At 33.4% G+C, this 21,906-nt stretch overlaps 3 protein-coding genes across 8 annotated transcripts in view; all 3 read right to left on the reverse strand.

Annotated features, from left to right (window-relative positions):
• Positions 1 to 9,840, reverse strand: part of LOC100744200 — a 213,429-nt gene extending 203,589 nt beyond the window's left edge. The window contains exon 1 of one of the 5 annotated variants that reach the window (XM_033318724.1): positions 9,526 to 9,838. In XM_033318724.1, the coding sequence (XP_033174615.1) occupies positions 9,526 to 9,659 (134 nt within the window). In that variant the 5' untranslated portion in view covers positions 9,660 to 9,838. Of the gene's footprint in view, positions 1 to 9,521 lie in introns of all 5 variants that reach the window. The other 4 variants (XM_012380831.3, XM_012380830.3, XM_033318726.1 and 1 more) reach the window with 4 other exon arrangements.
• A 2,636-nt stretch (positions 9,841 to 12,476) lies between these two features.
• Positions 12,477 to 18,206, reverse strand: LOC100744316. Of its 2 annotated transcripts, none has more exons than XM_012380829.3 (3): positions 17,674 to 18,206; positions 15,673 to 15,837; positions 12,477 to 13,977 (listed from the first exon to the last, which is right to left on the reverse strand). In XM_012380829.3, the coding sequence occupies exons 2-3, from the start codon at positions 15,805 to 15,807 to the stop codon at positions 13,636 to 13,638; spliced, it is 477 nt and encodes a 158-aa protein (XP_012236252.1). In that variant the 5' UTR covers positions 15,808 to 15,837; positions 17,674 to 18,206; the 3' UTR covers positions 12,477 to 13,635. The 2 variants fall into 2 exon arrangements, with proteins under 2 accessions (XP_012236252.1, XP_024220617.1); XM_024364849.2 differs by having other exon boundaries at positions 15,673 to 15,871.
• Positions 18,207 to 18,386: 180 nt separating this feature from the next.
• Positions 18,387 to 21,822, reverse strand: LOC100744437 (ubiquitin carboxyl-terminal hydrolase 1). Its single transcript, XM_003486385.4, has 7 exons — positions 21,508 to 21,822; positions 21,162 to 21,341; positions 20,808 to 21,046; positions 20,417 to 20,646; positions 19,778 to 20,331; positions 19,507 to 19,699; positions 18,387 to 19,424 (listed from the first exon to the last, which is right to left on the reverse strand). Exons 2-7 carry the CDS (start codon positions 21,328 to 21,330, stop codon positions 18,863 to 18,865), a joined length of 1,947 nt encoding a protein of 648 aa, XP_003486433.1. The 5' UTR covers positions 21,331 to 21,341; positions 21,508 to 21,822; the 3' UTR covers positions 18,387 to 18,862.
• Positions 21,823 to 21,906: the final 84 nt, after the last annotated feature.

Here is a 21,906-nt window from a genome sequence, read left to right on the forward strand (position 1 = left end):
TTATCGGCAAAATTAAATGGTTACTCGATTCGCTTAATGAAAATGAAACGCGGAAAACGCAGCGTTTACAAGCCAACCGGAATCCATCGATGCGTTTCATTGCGATATCGCAATTAATTGCTATCGCAAAGCGTACTCATGGGATCAAGTAAAGTTAGCACGAGCCAAAATCGATGCATACGATTCTCTTTAATTGGATGCAACGATAACCTTGCGAAGCGACCGAGGAAAGACGAAGAGCGAGAACTGAAAAGGGTTGACTTCACCTACTCGTCCATGCATTTCCTTCCTTCGAGCAATCGTATCCGATTCTCCGGAGATTTGCGAGGTGACGAGGAAGGGAGATAGAGGATCTCCTGTTTTCAGTGATGACCTTAAATTGCCAATAAGAAGCTTCTGTAAGTACGCTGGCGTACAAAATTAAATCGCTAAATATCCGGCGAAAAATTGCCGATGTTCGAACTGTCGTAACTTGGCGTAGAAATGTCGTACAACGATCCTTTTTTACCCTCAGCCATCCTTCATTTTCGTAATTCGATGCGTCACTCGTGTACGAGATTGACACGATGATGGAGGATCAATAAAATGGAAAGACAAATAAATAATTTCGCTCTGCGTCACAAGTATTCGCAGCAAATCGCCTAAAAAGGTATCGCGTTTCATTCGCACGTGAAAGTCAAAAAGTTGCGAAAAAATTGCTGCATGAATGGTGAAGTAACGTAATCTTTCAGTGGAAAAGTGTGTGAAATTGACACGGGGGTGGAGGTCAGAGCATGAAACTTGGACTTTCACAGTTCTGGGTTGATATTTCTCAAAGATGTTTTTACATCATACAGCGTGTGGGAAGATGAAAGTGCATTTGCTTTCCAAGAATTTTACAAACTCAAGCGTGTCTACGGATATCGGAGGAGAAGAAATAGGAGAAATAGGGAAACTTAAACGCGACACATTCGAACGAACTATGAGCAGTTCGAGGAGCGAACAAATTTTTCCCAAATAGAATCAAACGTTGACCGAACACTTCCTTAAAATCATTTCTCTTGGTTATCGGTGAAATCCATAGTAATTTTCATTCGTAATTAAATGCTTTTCTGACTCTTGTGACTTGTTTTAGCATTTGTAAGACTATCGAATCATTGTAATATCGAAATAAGAACAATAGAACCTCCGTTATGTGAACGTTCTGTTATTTGAACGTCCTAATGCATATAAACCGTATACAGGGTGCTCCCCAGTAACTGGAACAAGCCATAGTGGGTGGAAGGTAGTCGGTAGAAGGTAGACAAAATTTCATTAGGAAAAATTAATTGTTATGGTTTCCTGTGTTGCATCGTGTGTTACATGTGTTTTCTCTGAATGTGAAGGCATATAAAAAATGTCTATTTTTTCTATTATTTCTCTATTTTTTTAAATGGAATTACACATTGTTCTGTAGCAACACACGAGTCAGCGGAAGAGTCGAATCGCGAGAGACTCATATTGTTGTGCTTTGGAGTGCCAACGTTGTTTTGGTTTGGTAGGTTCAAAGGTAAACAAACTCCGGACAAAACATTATCGCCGTTATTTATAATCGCGAACCGGAGTTACATTTGAGCTTTTTATAATATCATCGGTCGATACAAATAAACAAACATGCTCTCTAGGACAATGATTATAGCGAGTCATACAGTCGAATAGCGAGCGTAGGGTTGAACAGTAGCATTGAGAGAGCGACGATTACGACCGACATACACTGTTTCTGTACTTGTATTTAAAGTAATTTTAATATACACTGACTATTACAATTTTATCACTGGTCTCTTTAATAAACCAACACGTATAATAATCCACCTCAGTTCTATACACCATTCAATATATTTTTTGATTCTCTACAAAGAAGCATCGAGGTGCTTGGGTCGAAAAATAATTAGTTTGAAATATATTTCGACTTCAATTTTATAAAACTTATCGTACCAAAGACTGGGAAAGGAAATATAACGCAATGTGCTTCTATGTTCGTTTTCCTTGACCTTCGTAGACTCAATTCAACGAAATTATCATTGAAATATCTTTTGAACTTGACATTTTCAGACACAAGTACTTAATACTTTCTTATAGGGAATTAAGAAATGCATCGAATGGTGTATAGAAACACACATAGTTTCATTTAAAATTACATTACATTACTCAGTCACATTGGCACTGAAATCTCTCTAAATGAAAATATGAAAAGAATCGAAATAGCTTATTAAGTTTCCCCCGTGAAGTCAAACGACTTTCATCTCAAACATTTTCTCGCACTTCTGATATTTACAGGAATAAATCATGTATAGACATTTAAAACGGATAATACTGTATAAAAATGACAGTTAATATTTAATAATAACTAATACAAGTATAATAAAAATAAGAATATATTTTTATTATTGTTAATATTATTATTATTCATAATCTTTGTCTTTCGGCTCATGGCGGTTTTCAATTCACATTCACTCTCATTTTCCTTATTTCTTAAATCTATCCCTCAAATCTATTATTCTTTGTACAATTCACATCCTTAACTACTACACTGTTTAATTAATTAACAGTATTAATTAATTAATTAACCCAATTACTCGTTCATGATACTCTCAACTCCTAACAGACTTTCCTCTGCTTCTTGGCCTCCCACACCCACAACTTTTTGATTTTTGTTTCCACCTTCTATTTCTCCTCTTTTCTCGCCCCAACTCGCTCGTTTTGCTTCCACTATTCTTTTCATGTTTGCTATCCTGCTTGTATCGTGTACCAACAACTCCCTTGTTTATTTTTTGCATTTAATTTTCTCGCATCGTTTCGCTATGCAGGGTGGTTGGTAACTGGTGGTACAAGCGGAAAGGGGGTGATTCTACGCGAAAAAAGAAGTCGAAAATATAAAATAAAAATTTTTCGTTTGGGGCTTTGTTTTCGAGAAAATCGACTTTGAATTTTCGCTGGGTACGCGTGCATTTTATCACGTCTCGTTATAACGGATCTCACTGTAGATCGTTGTGTCGATGGAAAAATTAAAAAAAAAAAATTTTTTTTTAATTTATATTCTATATTCTTCTTTTTTCGCGTAGAATCACCCCCTTTCCGCTTGTACCACCAGTTACCAACCACCCTGTATATTTCATATACTCCCTTTCAACTCCGCATGTTTTGCATCTCCTGCTATCCTCCTCTGTCAAGTGTTTGTTCGCCAGTGTTTATTTCCCACTCTGAATCTGGCTATTAATTTTCTCTCCTTTTTTTCTCCTTTTCCTCTTATGTATGATGCATTTACGCACAATCTTATGTATTTGTAGTACTCCTTATAATTTGGCTTCTGCATCCCCCTCTCCTTTCACTTTCATCTTCTCTGCTACTATGTACAATTGCTGCTATCTGTCTATTTCTCTATATTGCTATGCTTTCATCCAAGTAGATCATCCCCTTTTCTTTTCCACTTATTTCTCCCGCTTTGCTTCTTACTCGATATCCTCCTCGCTTCTTTCTGATACTTCATTGCCCCTTTATCCGCTACGCTACTCAATTCCTTTGACTTCGTTCCCTGTCTTATTATATACTTTGGTGTGGTTCTTTTCACACTAGGATTCGCTTCAAATTACCTTCTCTGTATCTTATCCATTCTTCTCTTCCCTATCCCCAGATCTCCGCTTCATACAATGCCACACTCCCTACCAGCAACCTGAACATCTCGTGAACAGATTCCCGAAACTCTCAACTGTTCGTTCTGAGGCTTGAGAACGATCTGTACAATGAAATGGCACAATGAGTGAACCGTTAGAGTATGTTACGAACACTTTGCAATACTTTTGATTACTTTGAAACGAACACCTTGACTTTGCAACTTTTCACGTTGATTCAATAGTTTTATTACGTTTACAAGAAAGCTTCTTGCACTCAGGTGTTACTTATCTGACGTTGTAGAGACACAGGAATTTCACCGTATCAAGTAATAATCAGGTTACTGATAAAAAGTCAGAAGCGGAGAAAGTGTTACAACCGTCCTTGACCCCAGGTCAACCGTAACACTGCATGGCCACGATAGTACAAAGTTAAACACACGTTTAACTTTGCAAGACTAAGATATGTATCGATTTAAATTATGATAATGAGCAGAAGAAGAGTAAAACTTGTAACCAATCACTGGGAATCGCAATTGCGTCAAATATAAAAGACATTTTGATCGGTGCATATTTCATGTGCCCGATCCTTACACTCGGTACATCGCACACATTTTTCGTTTGGTTTCTTCGTGTTGCAGGATACTGTCCACACCAGACGATAGTATTCTTCACCTTCTCACTTACTTTCGGATACTTTCGGATTGAAATTATAAATTTTGACTATCGAGACGCTCAAAACTGCCGAGTAACGATCGGAATTACTTGGAAAAAGGTCAGATGAAAGATTAACAAATAGAAGATTAACTACTTGCAAGGGAAATATTTATATTACAATTTTTAAGTGAGTAAGAAAAAGTTACTTTGGGGTATCGAAAAGTTATTTTCTTCGCTATGTACATGTTTCTTGCGTATCTATGTGGTTCAACATGGATGGGTGTATTGTATATTCAAAATTGGTATTAATATCTATAATATATTTGACATATTTAACGTGAACTATCTTAGTATTTGGACCATTCGAAAATCCTATGAAACGAAGCTTGGGTATTGGATACGATTCGGATTTATGAATACAAGTATCCTCCGCGTAAAGGGTACTTTCTTGCAACACGGACTCGCTGTACCAGCTTCGAGAATTGGAGAAATCCGTAGAAACAAAGGAAGGTAATGAGAATTTTTAAACGCAAGCACCGTCGTTCGATGTTTCTTAATGGAGCAAGCGTACGGAATTTTTGAATATCTAAATCTTTAATCGACTTTTACTTAGCGGAATATTAATCCTTCACATTCGAACATTTTGTTAGGAAAGTAGCAACTGCAAGCTTCTCGGATAAAAAATCGATGGCATTGTTCACATCTATCATAAATAATGTGGATTCGTAATACTTGAAATTAATCGTTGATGATTTTAATAAACGTAGTTCTCCTAGCATCGTAAGAAATGACAAATGTACTTTTCCTAACTGTCAGAACCTAACCACCACTTTTGCATTAATTCTCCGTCCCGTGTAACGCATTTTCGCAAGACACAGCATTTTTCCATCTACTTTTTATCTACCGCGTTACACGTCAAATTCCCGCACATATGGAACTTCATCCTATCGCTACCTGTTCCTCGCTTGCTGCACTAGGATATTCCGCTCGAGGATAGGTCGAAGAAAGAAAAAGAGAAATAGAGAGTGGAAGGGATGACGGACGAAGCACAAAAGGTAGAAGAGGACAGGAAAGACACGAACAAGGGAGGATAGGGAATCAACCGCTCGAAGGCAGAGAGATAGGGGGCTAAGGGTAGAGGGTGAAGGGTGACTGAAAAGAGAAGGTCGAGGAGATAGGCAACGTACTTGTATGGAAGAACGCGAGAAGAAAGAGACGGACGGTACGGAGGATGAGAACCGAAATTAGATAAAGAGGGACAACTAGAATAGAAAGGGGGTGAGCAAGAGAGAAGGAAAGGAGGGGAACGACGAAAAGGGGGGGAGAGGACATGAATGAGCTAGCGAACGATCGCTGGAAAATGGACAGAGACGCCTAAAGTTGGTGAAGAGCGAGATGAGGAAGGAGCAGAGGGCTGAGGGCCAGAGGAGGAAGAGGGAGAACTCCTGCCAGCTGCAGATCGATAGAACGGAGCTGCGTGATGCTCTCAGCTCTCCACACAGGAAACCGATAGACGCGATGGAACGCCATGAATGAGATACGTGGGTTACGTGATGAACATGCTTCGAGGAAATTACAAGTAAGTGTGTACGAAGGCCGGCGTTGTTAATACAAAAAGCGTGTGCCACGTTTCTCGCCGGTTGGCAACGGAAAATGAGATTTACCGCGCGGAAAACGTAGTCCGCCGGCGAGCTCGCGCTGAAAACTGTTGCACCGCTGATGATCCAAATAATTCTGACGTCACCATGTGCATATACGAGATTGTTGTTTGTTTGGTCGCGTAATTACTTTTACTTCAACGATTTTTAAAACGCAACCACGTTGTTCCCACCATGTATTTTCACTTTCTTTCGCGTTTCACGGTTTTACTGGCTCGCTCGTCAAATTTCCATCGCTAACTAAAAATTACCGCGAGATGTTTTTCCCGAAATTGTTAGGGTCGATGGGGACTTGCTGTTCGTGTTTTCGGTTCCTCCGATGTCTTTCAAATGATTCAATGAGACTTTCAAAAGCAACATATCACCTTTATTGTATACTATGTACAGAAAAAAGAGATCAAGGATATGTGTTGAGAATATATACGTAATAGATTTGTTTGTACATGTACATATATATTGTAGTTCTTTTTACGTAATATACGGCGTTTGTATATAAAATTTTTGAATTTTATGTAAAAGAAATAGTCGGCTGTTTTCAGTGATTTTACAAGAAGTTTGGAAGACATTAGAAGATTTTGGAAAATCAACGTAACATATATACATCTTTGTTTCAAGACAGATATGTAATTAAAGAACTATAGATAATATCTTTATACATTAAATCAAAGTCGATCTTTCACGTCTCGCAAGAAAAAATGTAATTCTTTCATTAAAAATAATTTTACTTAACAAGAGATCTTTATTTTTCTCCTTATTAATACTCGATCAGAGATACATTTACCGCTGAAAGAGACTGAATAGAAATAAATATAAAATTCTGCCTTGCAAACTTTATTCTTTAAATAGTTTTTATCATCTGTTAAATCTTTTATTATCTACAAATTTATGAATCTTGTTATTCAAACGCTATTAAGATTACTTATAATCTTCCACTTTCTAAAAAAAAGCATAATAAAAGATAACTTTTCGAGTTATTTGCCTTTTGATCGAATTTATCTAATCTTAGTATTCTTCTTTCTAAATTTATCATTTACAATCTACAGTACATAAACGTTATCACATATATATAAATAGTAAATTAAGTATGTTACTGATCAATTGAGTACATTACAGTTGCCTCGACGTTTAATTTATTTAAAAAACGTTAGGAAACTTTTTAAAATTCTTATTAATGGTTAAAATATAAGTATAAATTCTATGTACGATCTGAATATGCTCTGATCATCACGTTCAAATACTAAACATAATGCAAGTAACAGCAGATTTACGTTTATATTTGTCATATTTATTTTATGTAATGGATAGAATAAAATTTCGTATACTTATGTGTATACTTTTTTGGGGAACAGCAGCAATGAGCCATATAAGCAAAATAGAGACAATCCAAGCTAAAATTCTTAGATCAATTATAACGTCCCATGGTACGTTAGAAACGAGGACATACGGAAAGACCTTGGAATACCAACGGTCAAGGAAGAGATTAGCAGATTCGCAAGAAGGTACAGAGAAAGAATAGCAACGCACTCGAACCGGCTGGCAGCGGAAACGATCAACGCAACCATAGAAAGAAGACTAAAAAGGAAACACCCAGCAGATCTCACAAAGGGTATATCCTAACAAACACGAAGATGGTACCCCATTGGGGGTAGCCACCCACATGATAATCAAACAGCTAAAAAATTCTACCAAATGTCCAAATTGGACAAATTGTGAATGTGAAATATTAAATAAAAATGTGTATACTTTATTCTCGTTTTAGGAAATTCGGTATAAATTTTGGAAACAGTTGTGATTCACGCGACTTATTGTACATGTGAACATATTGATGAAAAATTTATTGATGTTTCAAAAATATCAGAACAACTTTTTCGCACAAGTCTATACGCAATCCGAGAGATTTAACAGATCTGCACAAAGCTCTTGTTAAATATTTTCTTATGGCGAACGTGTGAAAAAGCGTGGTCGTATCCGAGCAAGTCTTTTTTCTTGTGAGAACATGTAATTGTAAGTTGTTTTATAATAAAAACAGCTACAAAATATGTTTGGCTCATGCACTTTGAAAATAAATTTCCTGTAGCTAAATATGCTATAACTATTAAAAATTTTACTTTCACATTCATAATACTTTATTAAAAGATTATTTCTCTGCTAATGATTATCTTTTGTTACTTATTGTGTTATCTCATAATTTATATAGACTGTCAATGCCGATAGGACACTATTAAATTTCGATATTTGAAAAATAAATGTAATTCATTGCAAAAAAGGTATAATTTGCATACTAATTTATGTTTTCATACGTACTCACTATGTGCAACAAGTAATTTTGTAAATAGGAAGTTTTTACAAAATACAGAGATATGTGTACTGTGTATATTTCAATTATATTTCATTTACTTCAGTTATATTTAATTAAATCTCATTTACTGCATATTAAATTATTTCTAAGATGTTATTATTTGCAACGTAAACATTAAAAATATACAATCGTTCATGAGTATAAATCGCGAAATGATATTTTATAAATTATTAGGATCTGTTATTTCCATATTATGATTAGTTAATTCTGCGCGCTTCAAATATTACGGCATCGTCAATGTTGACTCTTTAATCGATCGAGTAATCGTACGTCTATTGCTTGTATTATATTCGCGATTAAAATTATAGTATAGTTCAATATGAACCAACAAACAAATTGTTCATAATGCGAATCCATTCATTCGTTCATACATCGTTAAAAAGACGCAGGTATACGATTATAAGTAAATCAAACGTATATGCGTTATATACGTTTGACGCAATAGGTCTGACGGTGGAACATGCAACAAGGATAAAGGCCATAGATGCTCTACTCTCTACAGATGCGTCGCACCTCCTATACCGACCTATACAGTGACACAAAAATAAACTCCCTGGATGGAGGCTACAATCAATGACGTCATGTTCGGTCAGAGTTCACCGGTCAGTGACCTCTGCTCGTTCCAGTCACCTGGCAGCAGTAACAAAAGACTCGACGCAACTGCTCGCGAAACAATATTTCAACTGTACGATCCTTCGTTGGGTATATTTCCACAACGTAAACACGCCGCGCCGAGTAGATCAACGATAGAACCACGCGATAGTGCACGCGAAAACCAAATTGATCCACATAGTGAACACCACATTTATACGAAAAACACACACACACATGCCCATATATATATGTATATATAAGTGCATGCATCGACTGGCAAACTACCGAATCTCTCTCTATTATTCTGATATTCCCCTCTTTATCGCTCAAATTGCCGCGTCGATATTGTTTTGGACAATCACATTACACAATTAGAACATAACTAACCAGTTTCTTGCATCTACAAACACACTGACCAGCCAAATCAACACGTAACCATCGTACGTTAAATATCAAATTCAATCATTGAGTGATGTTCGATCGTGGATTATTTCAGATGATCGAAAACTCGCGCGATGATGTATGCATATTCAGGTAGAGAAATGTTATCGACCAAGAAATCGTGCAGGTGAGAGAAATAAGACTAAAAGGCTGTACGCAGCAGGAACATGACGTTCAACTACTTACTTACTTGGTGTCGACGTTCCCTAGCTGACAAGACGATGACGATTCGTCGCTGTCATTGTCATCAGCCTCTTCAGGCAGGGGTTGTGCTGCGGCATGGCTCCTGTCGCCGGTCTCCAGGTCAGCGACGAGAGTATACATCAACGATTTTTAAATAAACGTAGAACGTTGCCTTCTCGACGACATTGTCGTCAATCCCACAGATCAACGTGCAAACCACTTTTCGCGTGTTGTCCCTCGCGTTACACGACAGAAACGTAATCGCCTAGGTCCATGAAGAGGGCCAATTTCGTCCACGAACCCTTATACACCCGATTGCAAGTAGCGCCCTCCCGCCATCAAACTGTCTGATTGTGTACAAATAACGCCGGTGGCACCACCTTGCGCACGAATAACGAAAACTTTCACGAAGTTAGTGATCGATTCATGTAAGTACACTAGTTGCTTAGTTTTACGAAAAAGACGGTTTTATGCGAAATATAGTGAGAGAATAACTTAATTCGTCAGTAATTAGTGCTATAGCGATAATGTACTGAAATTATTAATATGAATTAATTTTAAATCATTCAATACAGAAACATATGCAATTGGTGTGTTTGCTTTGTTATTGTCCTTAAGTGGAATATAACATATGATTAGATTCTTATAGATATGTATAAGTATTAAAAATGTGAAAAGGTATAATTGACTTCTAAATGTAATATGTTACTGAATATCTTATTAAATTCAATCTCTAATCTTAAAGCTCTAATCTTTAATTTCTCATCATGTGAATTGCAGTTATCATTGGTCATCCGATGAATTCCAATAAATGAAGTTTTAATACATACCGTTGCAGAAAAATATGAACAGAAATATCAATATATGGAATTCCTTGTCATTTAACATCTATGAAATGTTTATCAAAGTCAAAGGAAAACTGATATTGGACGTGTAACATAAATCGCATAGTGATTAACCTATCCCCTTCAAATGTTTTTCAAATTGAGGTCAAAAGTGGATACACATTTGGTAACAAATATCAATGATTCTACTATTAGCATTTGGAATGATTTTATCGATATTTAAAATAGATACGGTTAATGTGAAAGCCATCTTACGTACACAGGAACACGAAATGATTAATACATTATGTCAAAATCGAACACAATGTTAAATATGAACAAAAATTAAGTAGCTTTAATCCGTATAATTAATTCTGGTTTATATCTCAATATACTTTCCATATCTCAAAAGCAAAGACAAATTGATCGATATATTCTGAATGCGCTGACAAAGTTTCTCAATTTGTTCGCGGGATACCTTCTGTATCGTATAGAACAGTACGCGTGTAAACATATATTAATTGTTTTCGTCAATTATAAATGTGTATTTTATAAAAGTGTGTTGTATTAAACGTAGATTCTATTTAACTTTATAATATAATTCTATTATGCTGTAAAGATAGAAATAAATAAAATTAATGTTTTCCAAATTTAACAGAACTCAATAGTTATACAAAATTTTACTATAAAATGACGTATAAAACGATACTAAAATAATGAAACTCAAAAGTAATCGGATCCTAAACATTTCTATACATTTCTTTGCAATTATATTACTTATAGAACGTATATTGATAAATCTATAATCAACTTTGTAATGTGACTTAAAATAAAAGTTACATCCTGAACTAACAAGTTTTCCCTGTTTCTTGTTGAAATTCATAAGTGGTTGCATTTGACGGAATTAATTTTTCATTAGGATAGAATATAGCTGCATAAAGCATTTCCACATTGCAATCAGAGATTCATTATGAAAAATTGATGCTGAAGGAAAAAAGTCGTGGCCGACAGCTGAAGAAAAATGATTCGTGCACATGCCTCGGCTGGATTAGACCCAATATATGTTTAGAATGGCGCAGCGACCTCCATCGCCTCGCAGGCAAAGAAAATAATCGTTGCTCCAGTTGGATGTGCGCCAGCAAATGTAGCTCCTTTTTAAGTTTGCCCTTCGAGCGTAGCCTTGACTTTCAGGCCGTAAAACGTGTGTATATCTCTACCCGGTATCTTGCACCTGCTTCCCAAGGTATCGTAATTGGAACATCTAGATACAGTTGTTGCATTCGTTCATGTCTATTCTCTAAAAATACTCGTGAAAATCAATCGATAAATTTCGGTTAAACTTTGTCTTTAGATAACAAACTTCGGTAATTATCGCTAACGCAACCGCGATACCCTTTCTAGTGCACATTCGTATAATTTTCAACGATAAAAACATATCATAAGAACATGAAATTCTTCCCACATACGAATTAATCCTCTTCTTAGTTAATTATTTCTACAGTTGTATCAATTGTTAGTTTAAATTATTAATAACTCGATTGAAAACAGATGTCGAGTTGAGGCGCAACAGTCTGCTTACCGACCTTTTTATTTTCGAATTAAGTGTGCATGCGAAGAAGCTTTTGATCGTAAGAGAAATTTGGCCCAGCTGTGAAAGGAGCTTAATTTATTTATTGCTACGCTACGACGCGCTACGTGCAACGGAACTGATGACTCCGGCACTGTGCACATCATTTTGCAGCAGGCCTCCAAGTGTTTTCCCGGACCACACCTTCGCAAAGGGGGTTTTTCGACAACGAATTATACCGACGTCGCGTTTTCGCGGAAGGACCATTGTGTACTTCTTTTTATAAATTTCACTAATGGTATTCCAAAAATGATTAGTTCTTTAGATGTTTAAAAAGATAGTTCACATAGACATGATATGTTTTCTCCAATAACAAAGAATTCTACGTGTATATGATTTATTGAAAGTTATTTCATTCGATACATTTTCATACAAAAATGTTAATAATAATGATTAGTAGTAAAATTGAAACTTAAGAAGTTCTTTTTATTTTACATTTATTTAATAATACCGTGAGATACCAAATGATAAATTAAATTTAGTTAGATACGATCTAATTAGTAAATATTTCAAGATTAATATTAAGTATATTTGGTGTTTTTACTTTTGTAATTCAAACGATACAAAGATACGTACATAGATGTATAACACGTCTGAAGAATAAATAGGACTTTGTTGATATACATGCATGTAAAAAATACGGTGCATTAGTTGCATACGAAATCACACTTAGTTTATATATTATTATATTCAGTTCAATTCATTTTCCTGGTTAGAATTGGTAACTTTAAATATTTGTTATAAATACTATAAAGTTTACACTTTACATTATGTTTGATAAAAATCCAGTACAAAAATATCATAATTGTTCTTTCCATATGTAATATTTCGATAAATTAACTCTGTTAGATATTATAAATTCGATTTTTTAAATATCTTAATTTCATTTGTTTTTCGTGTATGTGTTTCAGTCATCTTTAAGAATATACCTATTCTATTTTTATAAGGGCACTTCTTTAAAGTCTCAATACGTATACAGCACTAAATAATAATAACAATAAATATAACAAAAATATATTAAAATTATTAATATCATAATACATCTTCTATATTATAATATAACAATTTTATCATATTATAAACTAATTTGAATTCTTTAAATTATTGTAGGCTAATAATTGCAAAACTCTATATATCCCTTGATTATATTGTAATTTTAAAGAGGCACGTGTATGTAATAGATTGAACTTTAATTTTGAATTGTGTTTCTAATGTATATGCACTTATTTTACATTTTCGTGTCAACGGGTAATTTTTCGTAAAAATTGTATATTTAGCTACGTACAATAAAATGCATTCACTCGTATATCATTGCAAATATAATTAAATATAGGTAGAATCAAACACTTAATACGTATTAATTACTAAATTCTTGTGCCTCGTAGGTGAATATGTGAACGAAACGTATTAAGGTTAAAACTATTTATGATATTAAAAATTGTTAAAAATTTTGTCACAAAATTAATAATTACTATTTCTTCTGTTTGTTTTGAAATGAACACACATTTATCTCGTTGCATATTTTTTAAATACTTCGAATCGAATTCTTCAAATGTTTCATCGTACGATTTTATCTACGATTTTTACGAACTAAAAAGATTTTAAACATCTTCAATCTGTTATCATAAATGCCGTTGCGTTCTTACAGAGATGATGTGAAACATAATTATTTGTCCTTTTTCTCCTGCGAATCGGCTACTTGTTTGATCACGTTCGTGCTTGCGTTTATTTTACCATTAGGTCCATCTTTAGAAATTTCGTCATCTTGAATTTCTGTGATACTAGCTTCCTTCTTTTCATCATCTTCCAGAAGATAGTCCCAGTCTTGCGAATCGTCACCGCCATCGCGAATCTTACTTAATTCCCTCTTCAACATTTCCAGACATTCTCTTCGTTCTTTCCATTTCTCCGCTTGCTCAGGATCACACTTGGCATCCCCGCCTTGCATTTCTTGTTCAATCTTTTCTCTTCTTTCGCACTCCAATATGTACTTCTCATAGCCCTCCATCTATACAAAAATGATTATTAATTGATGGTTCACGTAACTATAGATATTTTTAAATAAACGTGTAAATACTTAAAAGATAGTAGAATATTTATCCATTCACGCAGAAAAATTTTCTTTCAAACATTTTTTTTAATGATAAGTGTAGTGAAGATATTAAAGCAATTTCAATTTCGCAAATTACAGAATAATTTTTTTAAAACATTTTTTTTAAAGCCGATGATTCTCATATTAATAGATAAAAAGGGCAAATATCTCGGAAGGAATGAAAAATATAGGAAAATGTCTCGATCGAAAGTGATAGACTGCAGATATTTGTGAAAATTCCGATTTTTTGCGAATATAACTAAAAAAATAGAGGTCGAATAGAGATTTGTTTCATCCTCCAAATATTATAACAACTACTGTACCTTGAATGTTTTATGTATTTTTATATGTTACATACATTCTATAAATTTTTCCACATTGAAATTTTCCATAAATGCAGAATAATCCTCAGTCTAGTTATAAAATATTGAGAGGAACAGATTATACTGACATTTGTTCGATCTTGTGATGATCTTCAACTGCGAATTTATAGATGGCAACATATATTTTTCGTTGCATATTATAACTGATACTAAATCGTGATATTTTCAACAAAACTACTTTTCATCTTTAATTTGAATTATTTTTGGCGATATGAATTTTCGAAGTGGACATGTCAGGATTAACCATAATTACATTACCTCGTTTAAAAAATATCGTTTAAGAATTAAAGCTCTAGGACATCTGGAGTTATAAAGCGTAGAATCGTTAGGATATATCGAGATTTAACTGCAGCAATATTGCAGAAGGTAGAATACAGAGTCGAATATACATATACATACGCATTGAAAATCCCTGCATTGAAAAATTAGTCTAAGATTTTAAGCAATAGGGTCCTTTTCAATGCTGTGACGCTTGTGTATACGCTATCACATAAGTAAAGTATATGGAGGTTCGATCGTGCAGTTTCTATGTGTCTTGGTATTATGCTAATATCCATTATGTTAATGTCTCAAGAATATCTCGTGTGAAAGAAACAAGCAAAAATATTCTGAAAACATTCCATATACAATGAGAAATGTAGTCTTCTTTTTAAGAAGAATTTTTTTATTCTTTCCTCTCTCGATGTTGATTTAGGGATTTTTAAAATAATTGGAAGATCACATAACCTCAGCACGCTTGATATATTACAATTTTCATCCAAGCACTTCTCATATTTTCCATATATTTCCCATTTTGATACATTTCATACTTTTAAAGACATTTGAATACTATCTTCAATTTTTAAAAGAAGAAAGAAAAAAATAATAAAGATAACAGATAATCTGTTTAAATCAACCATTCATCAATGAGTTCCGTTTTATGAAGTTCCAACATAAAAATTCAAATTTCACTTATGAATCACTCGATCAATGTCCAGAATTCGACACGTTCATTTATCACCGGTCAGACATGTGAGGCTGAGAACAATGAAACAATGCCCCCTGCTACTCGCTTTGGTTCATAAACAAAGTGTAAAGATAATTTTACGGAGCTTTAATCAAGGAAAGACGTTATTGCTTATTTAAAAGCTACTGTAATATTACACTAAAACATTTAACCACTTAATCCACTCACAGACTTATTATATTAATATATTTTACTTGTTAAAAGGGAATAGAAAAATAGAACCTTGTCTTGCAGCATTCGTTGGACATTATTTTGTCTTTTCAGATGGCGTGGTAACCAAAAGCACGCCTGGATGAGTCGTAAGAATATCCAAACGACTCCAGCGAGAGCCAAGTACGAACAAGCGGTGTACACCATGCTTATAAAATCGACCGAGATCTGCTGGTGCTTCATACCGATAATTTATTAGTTTTAGCAAAATCTGTAATCACCGTATAAATGAAAAACAGATCAGATCATCTCCGACGTACGAAAATTCGATTAAAACAAATAGGTGAATGACATATGTACGTATATGTATATCTATTCTTATTGACTTAATTTTATCTCGTGTAATATTAAAAGGTGATACTATTTTTATAATATAGTATTTGTTGGTGTAGTATATATTCGTATTATACAGGGTGGTTGGTGGTACAAGCGGAAAGGGGGTGATTCTACGCGAAAAAAGAAGTCGGAAATATAGAATATACATTTTTTTTTAATTTTTTTGTTTAATTTTTCCATCGAGACAACAATCTACAGTGAGATCCGTTATAACGAGACGTGATAAAGTGCATGCGTATCGAGCGAAAATACAAAGTCGATTTTCTCGAAAACAAAGCCTCAAACGAAAAATTTTTGTTCTATATATTGAGGTTATTCGGTGTGTAAACAGAGAAAACACGTGGATAAATTATAAGGTAGAAAATATATTTAAATAGAAGTGTAATAAGTAAAAATACAATTTGAGCTGGGTATTATATTTGTAGTATATGGTTTTTACAGTAACCGTATTAAATAAATCAACGTACACAATAACTACTATTATAAATATATTTATAGTGCTCGAACTTGCAACAGTTAATGACCAACATGCTAATAATATTTTAAATATTTACGATATAATCTCATCACATCACTTTTAATTCTTACGTCGATATCAATAATAGTACGAATTATATTGACTTATACAATAACTATATAAATATCGTATTAGATGTATTTATCATTACGTTGAGCAATGTTAAAAATGTGATATAATACAAATAAGTGAAGTATATCAAGTATACGTGAACAGTGAATTAATAAATTTACGATGCTTAGTATACATATTTTGTATCAAACGTAACTCTTTAAGAAAGAAAGATATGACACTAATGTATAATGTGCAGTGCATGTAATAAACGTCAATGATATTACGACATCCATTTATTATACTTGTCGACGATATACTGTAACTGTATTGATTATGTTTGCTTAGTTTGTTAGAGCGATAAATGTGCACTATGCGTTATGGAGATATTCTATACTATTGTAATGTTCATTAAGCATTTTCCATTTACTATCGCTGGTAATTTTACCAACAATCAACGTTGTTTTGCGTCTTCTTGTTGCCTGATTCCAACTGATTGCTTTTTTTGTCCAAGTGAATGATTTTTATATCCATAGTGTTTCACATCGAAATACGTACATTCAATGAAATTCTTGTATGTTACACTCACCATGTCATTATACAAATTGACGTTAAATTGTTACTGTTGAATAAAACGCAGGTACGCAGTTTACTCGCACGTTATGCAAATAAAGAAAAACATTATTTCAAATAATAACTATGTATATAACTAATAAAAGAATATAAAATTATTAAAACGGTAATAATAACAGTAAAAGTTGATTTTTCTTACAACACTTTCATATTCGCATTCTAATATTTATATAAATAATTAATTAAAAGAAACAGACAGTTTTGGTAATCAAATAATTAGCTTAAATAGTAATTACTTATTAACGTTACCGATTTCAATATTACGCAAATACAATGTCTTCCTACAAGTTTTAATGTTTTACAATCTATCGTATTTAACAATGAATATAACACGAATATAAAAAATATATATTCACACTATAACGTATACATGAATGTTCTACTTTCGTTTAAATTCTGCTTATTCGTAGCGCGTAAATTTGATTTCATTTAAAAACGTTAAAATTTGTATACAACTCTATATACGACTGACTTACCTTTTCTTTAAAGAAACAACGATGCAACCATGTCCAAGTAGGAAAACTTTTTATATAAAAAAAGGCGGAAAGTTAAATGTATTTGTAACGCGAGTCGAAAGTAGAAGAAACGACAATACGTCAGGCTGGCAGGTGAAACACGACTATTCACTACTGACCCCTATCGAAACAATCGATATATGTATATAGCCACGTATGATTAAACTGACATTCTGACGTTTTACAAATATGTATTTCAACGTAAACAGGACATTTTACGCAATTAATAATTCACTGTTCTTTGCTCTATTTCATTCTGTTATTGTTTAACAACAATCGCTTAACTCCGACATCTTTAAATTACTTCTTGGACGTATACATATTTATTACAAACTATATGTCATAGTGATTGATTTTCGCACATTTAACAGTGATTATGTATATAATAATTGAACTTAAATTAGAACGATTTCAAACGCAAACGTCTTCGGCAAAAAATCTGGAATTATCTTTTTTTTGTTTAGGAAATAAAAGTATAAAAATTATACGTTTAAAGAAATATATTTATAATTTAATTTAAAAATATAAAAGGAATATATTATTAATTTACTAACATAAATACTTTTTTGTTTTTACCATTCTCATAAATAAAACATATAATAAGATAATATGTGTTGTAGATAGTACATGAAAAAAACAATACGGTTAATAAAAATATATATGATAATAGTATCTAGGATACAAGCTTATTTAATTATTGTAAATATCATTTTTGTACTTCCACTTACATTGGAAAGTACCTAAAGCTGAAAAGAATAGGGAATTAAATCAAGAATACACACTTTTATTTTTACAGAAACAACTTAAAAATAAAACGCCCCACGTCCCAGTTAACATTAATCATCTAAATACAAATTGACACTTTGTGGTATTAATAGCAAGATTTGAGTACCATTATCGCGTAGAGTGGAGAATTTATTGCATATCATTTAACTATCAAATTCTAACGCTTAACATGATTTTAATATATAATTTATTTTCTACGAAATTATACACGTTCACCTAAACCTGATACAGTACGTACAGAGTAAACAGATGTGGAATGTGTGTGACAGTGCAATCATTAACAGGGAGGAACAAGGCCCATTGCACTCTTAGTTTGAATACTTGATATACGTATGTTTTTTACGTTTTTAAAGAAAAAAAATATTTACGTCATAGATCTTACATAGAACAGGAGGTAAGGAGTGGCGGAATTTCGTGGATTTGGCGCTAATTTATCTTCTAACTCTCGTAATGGGATTACATGTACTGCTTCGTCATCACATTCCAGCCATGTGCTAGTGTGTTTATGACGTCGAATACCACAACAATCCATACTACGACAACCAAACCGAATTAATTGTTCCTTAGATTCACTAGCACTTGGTTTACTTCTAAAGTATTTTAATATACCGGATGTTTTGTCTGATGAAGACGAGTTTGTGTTTGTGCTGCTGCTACTACCCTGACCAGAAGTTTGTCGTTTACTACCTCGATCGCATTGAAAATATTCTGCGAATGCAGATTCATCAGGTAAACGAGTATAAGCGACATAATGACCAGCTGTCATTGTCGCACCCTGGTGCATAATTACAGAATATAACTTATATACATGTCGTGACTCTGATCTGCCACTTGTAGTTCCCCGTGTTTGATCATTGTTGCATTCTTCGCAAAAACATTGCAACGTTAACGGTGTTGGCATATGATTATTAATTTTTTCCATTGACCTAATGCAATATATATCTTCATATGAAATATGGAAATCTTGTTTCTTCATTGCAATAAATAAGTTAGAAAACTGAATCTTACCCTGCTGCAGTAGAAAATCTTTTCAACTGCAATATAAGTAGCCTTGGTAAAGATGGAAAACACACAGCTCTGCGAGCTTCATTATAACGAAGACAACGAGCGCACCAATATTTATCTCTACCCCAAAGAAGTTCACTAGTAACTACAGCACGTTTGTATACTTCACTACTATCCATTGGTCTTACTTCTTTATCTGCAAATAAATATATCTACAGTATATTTCTGATTGTTACTCGTTACTTAATATTGGATGATCATTAATGTCACCTACCTTTTTCACTTGATCTGTCTATATCAATAGGCACACATATATCGCAAAATGTTTCCTTTCGTTCTGTAACATGCTCACACTCTAGACATGTAGTCCGCAAAAGGCTAACTCCCTCAAAATCTTCAGAAATAAAACACTTTTTGCTTTCCAGTCTATGACTACTTATCTCTCCATTAGTTTCCGGAAATTCAGCATGGCCATTTTCATATTTCATACAGTACTTCATATAATATTTCATATGCTCATATGGTCTAGAAGATACTGATACACCATTTAGATTCGATTGTACAAGACAAGATGAACTTCCCCTTGTTGTAATCTTTTTCTTTTTTCTAGATTTACGAATGCTTCTTTTGTTGGAATTACTACCTTCTGATTGTACATCTGTTAAATGTTCTGTAGAGAAGTCTGATAATCCATCGTTATTTTGTCCAAACTGACTTTCTCTATGCCTGACTAACAATTGGAATGTTTCCCTGATGTTATCTAGTAAACACACTAAAAGCTCATGAGCATCTTGCTGTTGATTTCCTTCAAAGATAGGATTTACATCTCTGTAAAAAGATATACATACATTATTGTTTTTAATGTAATATTCAATTCTTAATTATAATATTCTATTATTAATATTATATTTACCTAAGAGCTTGCAAAAATGCATCTGGTTGATACGGTTCACTGTTTTCTCTTGCTTCAGATGCACGTAATGCCATGAACAATTCATGTAACTTCTCAGTAGCTATTTGTATTCTATGTTTGTTACTATCTCCAGTAGGTCCAGCCAAAGCTAATAGGTCTTTACTGCTCCAACTCCTGCTGCCACTTGATGTAAGTGACACACCAGTTCTTCCCAAAGATGATGACTTTATCTAATATGAAAAATATACAATATATTTTTTCATTTTATTTTTATATAAAAATATAACAAAGCATTCTTTCTTTTAATTAAAGAATTAGCATCAGCATCTCAGTCGCTAATGACGTGTACTGCTGGAACAAAATCTATTGTTTTAAATAAAATACAACTTACTTTTGTTTGAAGTTGTTTATCATTTAAATTAGACAAATCGGTGGCCAAATGATGCAAATTATGTAGGAAGGATGGTGCAAATCGTAACGTATATATCACACTGTTCAAAAAACATGTATTTCCTAAATTACATAAAGTAGCTATTCTTAATCCTTCTGTACCACTATTCGATACATCATAACTTCCATCTTGGTGATTGCTCAATTGATTGCGATAACCATTCAACATTTTGATTGTACCTTCATAATTAATGAACATTATGAATAAATGTTAAATCATATTTGATTGATATAATCATATATAATTAATATTCAATGTAATATGAAAGTTTATATAATAATGAAGTTTACGTACTATGTGTATAGGTATCTCTGTTTAAAAGGCTCTCCCTCTCTGAAATCTGAGGAGCCTGAGAAATGTTGTTAGAAATTGTACGTGCACGGCCAGAAAGGGATAAGCAAAGTTTCTTCCTAGGGGGAACTGAACGTTTATCCGCATCTTCTTCTGTTTCTAATACTGTCATTTTTTGTTAACCTGAAATTACAATCAACTATATAGTTGTCCATTTACAGAAATTGCATTTAAATTGTAAATATGCTTTTACAGAGGTCATTTAAATTCCATTTTACTTTGTACTAATTACTTTAATTTATATCGTATAAATAAAAACCTATATATAATTTAAAACCTATGTACTTACGTATTATTTAGTAAGGAAGTCATGGAACAAATGAGTTTGTTATTAACCTTAGTTAATCGAAAAAATCTGTTTGATAATTAAACCACAAAATGTTCTTTGAATTACACGAACTACATTTCTATTGCTGTCAGGCGAAACACTTTTTTACAATGTTACAGTAGCCATTATGCGTTGTGCCTAATGTCATATATTCATGAACCGCGTTCATGTGCGGTTACAATTTCACATTTATGTAGCTTTTTCTATACTATGCACATTGTCGTCATTAATGTTCCCCTAGAATCCGTTACGAGCGTTTGCGTCTGAAAATGGACGTTGGAACGATTATGACATAAGTGCATATTCAGTAGGTCAAAAGTAGTCTCTCGCTAGTTAAAATGTGGATAAGTTTAAAAATAC

This window comes from Bombus impatiens, unplaced genomic scaffold, assembly GCF_000188095.3.
Source record: "Bombus impatiens unplaced genomic scaffold, BIMP_2.2 scf_0109, whole genome shotgun sequence".
Taxonomy (NCBI): Eukaryota; Metazoa; Arthropoda; class Insecta; order Hymenoptera; family Apidae; genus Bombus; species Bombus impatiens.